General features: G+C 41.0%; 1 protein-coding gene across 3 annotated transcripts in view; it reads right to left on the reverse strand.

Moving 5' to 3' along the window:
- The window catches only part of nagpa (N-acetylglucosamine-1-phosphodiester alpha-N-acetylglucosaminidase), a 48,889-nt gene that overhangs the window by 10,868 nt on the left and 27,388 nt on the right, over positions 1–10,633 (reverse strand). For all 3 annotated transcript variants that reach the window (XR_006824464.1, XM_046045254.1, XM_046045255.1), the window contains exons 6-10: positions 6,164–6,292; positions 5,762–5,967; positions 4,188–4,235; positions 723–851; positions 458–589 (exon numbers count right to left, since the gene is read on the reverse strand). Coding sequence is in view for 2 of the 3 variants with exons in the window: in XM_046045254.1 (XP_045901210.1) it covers positions 458–589; positions 723–851; positions 4,188–4,235; positions 5,762–5,967; positions 6,164–6,292 (644 nt within the window). In the remaining variant the exon portion in view is untranslated. The remainder of the gene's footprint in view (positions 1–457; positions 590–722; positions 852–4,187; positions 4,236–5,761; positions 5,968–6,163; positions 6,293–10,633) is intronic.

The raw sequence follows: 10,633 nt of genomic DNA on the forward strand, positions 1-10,633 counted from the left end.
AGTCTTCTTCAACACAGCATGATGTTCATTTAGTAAATTATGGTCCCATTTAGAGGAACATAGACCAGAAAGCAGGGGAGGCTTTAGGGCGGGGCTACTTTATGATTGACAAGTTGCAATCACAGAGACCTGTCAATCAGGATAGAGGCGACTTGTATCCTCTGCTCTGTGTACATTTAACCAGCGCCGTTAAAAAAAGCTCATTTAGGAGTCTGTTCATTTTTACACACACACACACACACACACACACACACACACACACACACACACACACACACACACACACACACACACACACACTCTCTCTCTGTGCATAATAAGAGTCAGGATGAGATAATCAAAAACAGAATTTTCCATCAGCTGAAAGACCCCACAGATAATCGCTAATTCGCTGGACAAATGAATGAAGACTGAAGTATCAACCATCATGTTACTCCATGTATGCGTGTGTGTGTACCTCTGTGTAAGGTGTAGTTGGTCTCTCTTTGCAGTGTGGCGTTACAGCTTCCAGTCTGTGGGTCACATGGACACAGGTTGTCACAGTGACACTCCTGAGCGCAGGACGGACCAAAGAAACCCAGAGGACACACTGACACAGAGAGAGGAAGTGAACCAACATTTTTTATAATGGAGTGAAACCAAAATGGAAATCTTTACAGTTCAGAGGATGAATTATTAAATGATTCAATGGGAAAGCTCTTCTACTTGTCACGTAGTTCTACCTTGTTCACAGGTCTTGCCGTGGAAGCCCGAGGGGCAAATGCAGTGTCCGTGGACAGGGTCGCAGGAACCGCCATTGACACAGGTGCAGGTCTGATTGCAGCCATCACCATAGAAACCTGGGAGGCATTCTGTATATAGAAAAAAAGAGAGCAAAGTTAAAACAACAAGCGTCAACAGCCATGCAAGCAGCTCTGTGAGCCTGTAGCTGAACGCTAATAATTTAATATTGTAAAGCGGGGGCAACAGAGAATTTATCCTCTCCGCAAACTAAACTCCTTCTCTGTCAGGCCGGTCATCCTGTGTAGATTCTATCAGTCTTTTATTGAGTCTTTTTCTTTTATCTGTTGGTTTCACAATCTGACAGGTAAAGACAAGAACATCCTGAACAACATTGTAAAAATGTGTTCTAAAATCATCGGTGTGAAACAGAGAGACCTTAATGTCTTCTGCAACCAACAAATAGTCCGGAAGGCAGCAAGTATCCAAGCCTCTCCGGGACACGCTGTGGCAGGTGAATTCTCTCTGTTGCCTTCTGGGCGTTGTTATGCACTTCCTGTGTGTAAGACGAACCACCACTCCAAATCTTTTATCCCTTCAGCGATCAAACTTTTAAACTCCCTTTAGGGTTCTTTGGGGTTTTTAAAATGTGCACATACTGGCTCCTTGTTTGTTCTGAATAATGTGTGTGATTTGTGTTGTGTACTATTGCAAACATGCTGCTCTTAACTAATTGCCCCATGTGGGATTATTAAAGTTGATTGAATTGAATATCAGCAACTAACATGCTCACAATAACAACGCTAACGTGCTAATCTTTAGCAGGTATAATGTTTACCATGTTCACCATATTAGTTTAGTGTGTTATCGTGCTCAACATGTGCTAATTAGCAGTAAACACATTGTACAGCTGAGGCTGATGGGTATGTCATTAGTTCTTCAGGTGCTTGATCATAAACCACAGTGTTGGACAATTTGAAATTTTGACATGATGATGGCTCTTGATCAAATGTCAGTGGTTCACAAAATTAATTACAGTTTATCCTAATAGGGGGAACATGAATGTCTTCATTTCATGGCAATCCATTCAATAGTTGTTGAGATATTTCACTCAAAATCATCAGTAGGATTCATCCACTGGGGACCAGGAAAGTCTGTGCAAAACGTCCTAATCCATCAAAGCGTTGTCGAGATATTTAGTCCAAAATGGTGGACCAACTGCAACCCCACTGCTGCTACCTTGGCTAAAGATTGTTTTAATGTTATGAGAAGACAAAAATGCAAAAGTAGTAAATAGAGCAAAGCAGAATTAAATACCTGGTTTGCATTGTACACATAATCACATAGATTCTTCTTGTTAATACGGCTGACTTTTCCAGTGTACACGTACTGTGTGTAAAAACTATGCGACTGACTGACAGCGCTATCCCTAGAGTCACGCCACTAGCAGGGCTAAGCTCTCTCTCTCTCTCAAATGCTGGATTCTCTTTCTTTTGTTCTTGAGCTCTCTCTCCCTCCTTGGACAAGCTCCATGTATCATATGAAGTCCTTAAAGACAGCTTGAGAAAATATCAGAAAATTGCCAAAGCCGAACTAGATATTTTTCTGACATTATCTCCCAAAATGTTAATAAATCTCGTGTCCTTTGTAAAACTATTGATTATTTATTAAATTCTCCTCAATCCTCCTGCCTGGAAGCTTCGTTTGAAGTCTGTGAAAAATTTCTTAACTTCTTTCTAGGTAAGGTTGCCACTATCAGAGCCCATATCTCACCCCCTGATTTTGACCCTTCCATAGTTAGCACTTGCTCAACTGTCCTCAAGCAGTTTGAGCCTGTGTCACTCTCAAACCTTACTAAAGTAGTGACCCAACTAAAATCCTCACATTGTCCCACTGACACTGTGCCCCCTGGCCTCTTTAAGGAAGCCTGGGAGACAATTGGTCCAAATGGCCCTAAAATCATCAATAGTAGTCTGGCAGCAGGTGTCGTCCCAACATATTTCAAAGAAGCAGTTGTGGAACCCCTGATTAAAAAAAGAAATCTGGATTCCTCGGTTTTATCCAACTACAGACCTATCTCGAAGGTTCCTTTTATCTCAAAACTTTTAGAGAAGACTGTACTTCTACCGCTGCAGTCTTTTTTAGATGTACATGGTATTTTTGAGATTTTTCAATCTGGTTTTAAAGCATTTCACAGCACTGAAACTGCACTTTTAAGAGTTTTTAATGACCTCTTATTAACCACAGACAGTAGACTATGCGGTTCTTATCTCTCATCTAGAGCACTGTGTTGGCATCAGGGACACTGCTTTGCAGTGGCTTAAGTCCTACTTGTCTTGGAGATGCTTTTCAGTCAAGCTTGGGGACTGGTTCATCTACTGCCCCCCTTTTTTGTGGTGTTCCACAGGGCTCAATTCTTGGACCACTTCTCTTTTCCCTGTATCTCCTCACCCTAGGAAGCATAATTAGAAAGCATGGCATCTCCTACCACTTCTATGCGGACGACCAAATATATCTGCCCCTCAAAAGAGGTGAAAACTCCCTCGTACCTCTACTAGAGTGTTTAAAAGATATTAAGGCCTGGATGGCTTCTAACTTTTTAAATCTAAATGAAGATAAAACTGAGGTCATTGTGTTTGGACCCAGTCGGGCCGGTGATATCCTTTCTGTTGACTGCCTGCAACACTATGCGAAACCCATAGTGACAAATCTGAGTGTGAAAATAGAAAATGGTTTTAAACTTGATAAACAGATAAATAATGTTGTTAAATCCTGTTTTATCTTGTAAGCACTTTGAACATGTGATTCATGCTTTTATCTCAACTCGTCTGGACTACTGTAATGCACTTTACACTGGAGTTAACCAAACCTCTCTCTCACGCTTACAGTTAGTACAAAACTCGGCCGCTCTTCTTTTAACTGGAACTCGCAAGCATGAACACATTACACCAGTGCTGGCCTCGCTTCACTGGCTCCCGGTCCATTTTAGAATACATTTTCAGATCTTACTGTTTGTTTTTAAGTCACTGAATGGGTTGACACCTCACAACATCTCTGACCTCTTACAAGTCTACACCCCCCCACGGTCACTTAGGTCTACTGACCAACTTCGGGTGGTTGTTCCAAAAACCTGGTTACAAACCAGGGGCGACCGTGCTTTTTCAGCAGCAGCCCCTAAACTGTGGAACGAGCTACCTCCACAGGTCAAATTGGCCCCGACCCTCAAATGTTTCAAATCCCATCTTAAGTGAGTTTTTATGTTTTATTTCTTGTTCAGCACTTTGTAAATCTTTGTTTTTTAAATGTGCTATGTAAATAAAATGGATTAGATGTGATTTCTTGGCTGCTCTTTCTCCTGGGCCTCATTTGGTTACCCTCCTAAATATTAAAAATATAAATGACAATATGATTAAGCTTTATAGATGTGTGTATGTGTGTGTTTGGGACCAGATTAGGCTCCTGATTACCTTGGCTGCAGTTCTTTCCTCTCCATCCAGCATCACAGACGCAGCCATCTGCAGCACAGAAAAGACAGACATATAAACATGAAACAGTGTAAATGCACCGTGAGTCCACAACCAGCGATAGAAGAAGTACTCAGATCCTTTACTAAAGTAATAGTAGCAATACCACAGTGTGGAAATATTCTGTATATAAGAAATGGACGTAGTCACTGTGACGTCACCCGCTGGTTTGTGGACTGCCGTTTTGAAGCCTCGAGTTTGGCCAATAGGGCGCTGCCATGTTAATTTTTTGCAACCAGCGACATCGGACGTGACCATATTTGGACGAGATGGTGGAGCTAACGGCCGTGTGCGGAGCTAGCTAGCTTGCTTAGTTAGGTGCATCTGTAAATCACGTTAAGTGTAATTTTAACAGGGCTGATAATTTTGTCAATAATATCCTACTGTGAGAGTTATAACTTTATGGGATTGGAAAAGGGAACACATAAGGTATAATTTTTCGATAGGGCAGCATATATCGTCAGAACACCGGAAGCTTCCCGCTTGATTACAAGCAAATGTCATGCAATCAAACAAATTGAATTACAAAAGTGTTAGCATCAAAATATGCTTAAAGGTGTGGAAGAATTGCGAGACTTTGACTACCTGTCGAATTCATTCTCCAGACAAACAGTAGTATCATAAGAATATTCGCTAACTAACTGATGCTAATGTCACTGAATAAAGTATTGGGATGATTTACAGTGGCTCTGAACAGGACAGGAAGCAAAGGAACTTTAAATTAAGAGATTTGTGAATGGAATTTGGTGTGATGATCTATGATTAAAGGCGAGAAAGGAGCGTGTCAGGACTAATGCTACGATCCTCTCCTGATAACCTCTAAGTGGTATTACAACACAGGAAGGGCTGAGGCTAGTGCGTTAGCATGCTACCTTCAGGAAATATATATGCAACATAATACATAAATAGATCACACATGACAGATGGGCATGGCAAATCTCTGGTATATAAAAATGAAAGTAAATCTTGAGTTGCATAATGGAAGAGACACATGCAGCTGTTTAAAATCGTGTATTTTAGTATATTTTCCTCTTCTTATTCCTTTCATTACTAATATTCCTTTAGTGTAATGGTGTCTATGATTGTTCTTGTTATTTTGCTTTCATTTTCAACTATGACTTTAGCTAAGCTACTCTGAGATTTACACTTGGTTTTATGAGGTAGACCTAGCTTAAAGTAATACAGTTTAATACAGCTGCCTTGAAAAAAATCCTCCTTCAGTTTGTGCTGCAGAAAAGTGTTGATCCACTTATGGTAATTTTAGAGGTTGCATGTTGTGTTGCCGTTGAATTATTACGAGTTATACTGAGAGGTGTTTCTTATATTTTGTCCACCCCATTTATATCAGTGCGGTAAATATTAAAAACACCTCTAGATATAATGTAATACAATACCTCCAGAGATCATCCTGGTTATATAACACACACACAAACCCATAAAATAAAAATAATCCTGTTTGTAGTCCAACCACTTGTTCTCCACCACCTGCTGCAGCGGAGCTCCACCTCCACACTTACTGGCAGTGCAGACACCGTGTGGGCCGCAGGTTGGCGGCTGGCACACCAGAGAGTCACAGGCGGCGCCCTGCCAGCCCTCCTGACACTGACAGCGTCCGTCCACGCAGTCTCCGTGTCCGCTGCAGTTTGCCGGCTGGCAGCGCCGCAGGTGAACACACAGGACGGTGGAGACACGGCGGCCACAGCGCCACCTGCTGTCTGCTTGACTGTGAGGGGAGGATGAATGATGAGGACAAAAAGTAACAGGTCACATTGTAACAGACGACAGATCCAGAGCACTAAAGCTCAAAAGATGAATTAGCCTGTCACTGTAAAATTTCATGGAGAATTAGCAGGCCTTACGTAAAGAACAAAGTGAAGTAAAGACTTTATTCTTTATGTTTGAATGATTAATTGGCTCACCAGTGATCCGAGGGGTAGCTGGCCAATGAGCCATCAATCACGAAGGTGGAAGACCCGCCTCCATCCAGATTGATGGCATTGACGACTCCGTAGGACTTCAGAAACTCAGCCACCTCCCGAAGGTTCATACTGTACAGAGACACAAAATAACAAAAAGAGAAGTACAAATTAAGTGACCATAAAAACGTTTTGTATTTTTAGCCATGCTAGCAGCTAGGGATGCACCGAAATGAAAATTCTTGGCCGAAGCCAAAACCGAATTTAATGAAAAAATTTGCCCGAACACAGAAGAAGTACATTCACATTTATAACATTTATATTGCGTGTGGTTCTCGTACGGCGTAACATGAAGACTTCACAGCCTCTCTTCAGGTAGGACTCTCATACTGCAACACTTGTCTTTGTAAAGAGACAAACTGACAGGATAAAGTCTCTAACCTGCCTGTCAGCTCGCTCTAGGCCGTTTCAGGGTATTTACCATAAAGGTGCAAATACGTGTGCACTCCAAATTTAGGTGCGGCTAGCTTAATCTCCATCACAGAAACAGAGTGACAGAAACAATCAAAGCGGTTCTTTTCTAAGAAGTCAGCCACAGGAGTGGATGTCCTAGAAGACAATTCAGCAGAACAAAGTCTGAAAACGTCTTTCTCTGACACTTTAAAATGCGTCCACACTGCCGACATGTCAACGTAATTGTTTGGTAAAATTTAATTCGGTCTTTTGACTTATTAGGCCAAACACTGAAAGTGCTTTTTGTGCTGTTTTCGGTAAAACAAGTAATTTTGGTGTCAGAACATTCGGTGCATCCCTACTAGCAGCATAGTATTAGGGATAGCAATGTTGCCACGAAGACATTCATGGTCCCCTGGGGATGAAATTATTGACTAAACTGATCCCGTGACTTTTCATGGAGAGCAACCAACACTACAGCTCATGACAAGACACCTCTTCAGCTGATGGCTGAATTCCTGTCAGCCTCATCTGTACTTTGCTAACATGCTAATATAAGAATGTAAAATTGCCAACATACTAATGTTATGGCGGTTTTTGGGGGGAGCCAACAATAATTATAGTAATATATCTAACTTGCAACGATATGGCTCTGATGCAAGAGGCGGAACATATGTCTCTCAACTAGTCGGATCCCTTTGGACGTTAGTCATCCCTGATAGAAAGTGTTCGCCCTGACGCAGGAGCACGCGTGCATTCAACGTTAAGGCGGACTTCACAAAAGTAAACGAAAATTATAACATGTGGACGACTGTGTACTCGTTTTAGTATTGTTTTATCAACGAGGTTTTTGCAGAGCAAGCTAGCACACGGATTATAAGAACACTTTTATGGGCTAACGTTACGTGTCATTAAATGTATTATTCATTGCACTGAATTGAGAATGTCTAATCGAAAGCATATAGGTTCCCTCGTAAAGCAAACATTTATTTCCTGATAGTCTGACGATGATATAACTGACCACATAGTTGATCACTTAGTCATCCATGTTACTGTTTGGAAGCTAGATCTAAACAGACTGTCCCCTTTATCAAGCAACCTGCTCCTACAAATATCTATGCCATCGATACTGTAAAATCAAGATCACTGTAATCATTTAACACATTGCTTGCCTCAAAGTTACATCTACTTGACTTGAAATGTACATTAAACTGAATGCAACATTGTAGACAATATTTTGTCCTTGTGTGAAATTTGTGTTGTTTCTATTGCATGGATAGCCTTTGGTTATTGCTGGAAAGTCCCCCTCCTTAAAGGGTAAATTTGCCAAAATGCCTAAATATGTATCCCCCTCCATAATGCACAGATGATGGCCTACTATCAAGTATTCGATTTTGTGTACACTTCATTTCATGACTAATAGCAGAGTTGAATATGGAGACGTCTGTTGTTTCCTAGCAAAAGTTATAGTGGGATACATATTTTTTCAGACTGTATTTTCAACCTGCCATAAAACGTATCCCCCCTTTATAATGCACAGATGACGTTTGTTGTTTCTTAACAAAAGTTATAGTGGGATACAAAAGTACAATAGAACTTTTACTGTTCATTAAACCTTACAAAGAAGTGTTGTATCAAATAAAGTACTGCAATTTGAGCAAAAGTTTTTTTTTGAATAACGTAATTTAATAAAACTATAACCAAGTTACTGAAATGAGATCCTGTTACTGAAACAAATAACTGTAAGTTACTTAAACATACTAAAACATTACATTATATACTAAACAAGACAGTTTGAAATCTTGAACATTGCCTTTGTCTCTTTTGTCCCGGTTTGAATGTACCCTCTGACAAAACAATAAATGTAAATATATATATATATATACACACACGAGTCTTTCACATTTGCTAGCTTTCAAGGCAGCATAAATGTTAGCACAATAAACTCCACATATTGTAATGCTAATAGGCTATCATGATAGACTATTATATACTAAAGGTTTAGCGTACAAGCATGCTAACTGTAAGGGTCAATACCAATCCTTATTTTTACACCCACCCCTTATTTTCGAGTAGGGGTAGTGGTTAATAATTCCCTCTACAAAATGGGACAACCCTTCAAGAACCTGATACGTCGTCAGTAGTCGATGACGGCCCTTGCGTTACCAGACACTACAAGTATTTGCTGGACTTCTCTATGAAAACGTTTCAAATATGCCGTCCTCTGCTGTGGTGATCTCTCTCATGTGGGCTATAAGCATCATTCTGCGGATGTCTGCCGCATATCGGACAACAAAACAAAGGCGTCGTCAACTCCTGTGAATGCTGATGGATATGTTTGTGGTTTGTAGGTAAAGACTCTAAACAAGTTTTGTTGTATGCAGCATTCTAGCTACAATATAACATTATAAAGTGAGTGACTTTGGACATGTTAATTGCATTCTGGGAGCTTTCTTGCAGCCCTGCGTTTGGAGTGTGTTCAAAAATCTCTGCTTCGAGTGCTATGTAGCCCTACAGCTTCGCCCTACCCCTGTATCTCAACAAGAATGTGGCGGGGGAAAAGACTGAAATGGGATTCGGTATGTTAACAACCAGCTTACAGCAGAGCTGAACTGAGGCTGAGTTGGGCCTGACAAGCAGAGGCACAGATGTCCTAAAAAGGCCACCGAGATTAAACCCTTTGGATTTAGGACACATGGCCTTTCCTCTGGTGATGCCATCCAGCGGAAATTGTCATTTTTTCCCCAGTAGTGGTAAAGCTGCGTTACAGTAACTTTTAATAAAAATGGGATCTTGGTGTGATTTATCCAGTCCATCAATAAGGGCAAGGTTGGATTAATGAGGCAAAGCTGCAACTGCCACAAGGCCCCAGACCCAGAGGTTGATTTCTGGATCTCTGGGCATCTCATAAAAATACATAAAACATCTCAGGGTGGGCTCATATTTTAATCTGTCCAAGCACATGTCGACGTCTTCTGCGGGTGAAAGTGGATTAAAGCTTTAATAAAATGACGCGCAGTGCTGAACCCCATTGATCACTATGCAGAACCAAACTCTAATGTGAAAACACTCAAACGAATGATGCGCTCAAAGGGCAGTTTATTCTTGAGACAGAGGGTCGGTCTGTGAGCTGGAGGTCGTTGTTTGGTGCGAGCTGACTTTGACACGTTTTTATTGAGCGGCTCGTAGTCTGATATTGAGTGGAGATACACAGAGGGGCAGCAGACATGTTCAGACAAGTCAGCCTGTTGTTTTTTTCAAAGCCAGGTCATTAACACAAACACATTAATCTCCAGGGCTGCTGCAGGTCTGTAGGGAGGGAGGGAGAGTCGGATCAATCCAATCGATTGGTGGGGAGATCTTAATGGGTTGAGGGTGACGTGAGCCTCTAGCGTATTAGTTAATCAAACAAACGAACCCCTTTGCTGTAGCCACATTTATCACTTTCACCATCAAGTTGTTTTTATTCCCCACCCTCTCTGGCACCTCCCTTCTTTAGAGTTTTCCTCCTTACCTCCACCAGCTCAGTGTTTACTGCTCTTTGTCTTTCCAAGCAGCCTTGTGTCTCCCTATTGTTATCTATTAAAGATTTTTTACAACAAATTTACTACGCCTTGTCGTTTGATGGATCCATTTCCCCATTATCATTTACTGCTGCGAGGCTCGCTGTCTTCTAGGATTCCTCTTAGCTATATTAAAACCTGGATGTTTATCTTGTGTGTTGTCCATTACACAGTTCCAGCCACCACGCTTTAACCATCATTAAAGCAAGCTATATTCAAACGATAAAAATGAGTTGAGGTTGTAAAGACAGATTTGTCAATATGAGGAGCAGCACACATATTGAGAGGAGTCATTTTTCACCATTTTAGAATCCATGAATTAACACTTTTTTTCCTACGCATTATTCTTTTTCAGTTGCATCATTGCAATAATATCCTATTTTCATTTTACAACCTTTGATATTAAAGGAGCAGATTTTAAGAGCTAGACATGGTCATGAATGTGACACACTGAATG

Source organism: Micropterus dolomieu, linkage group LG03 (assembly GCF_021292245.1).
Source record: "Micropterus dolomieu isolate WLL.071019.BEF.003 ecotype Adirondacks linkage group LG03, ASM2129224v1, whole genome shotgun sequence".
NCBI lineage: Eukaryota > Metazoa > Chordata > Actinopteri > Centrarchiformes > Centrarchidae > Micropterus > Micropterus dolomieu.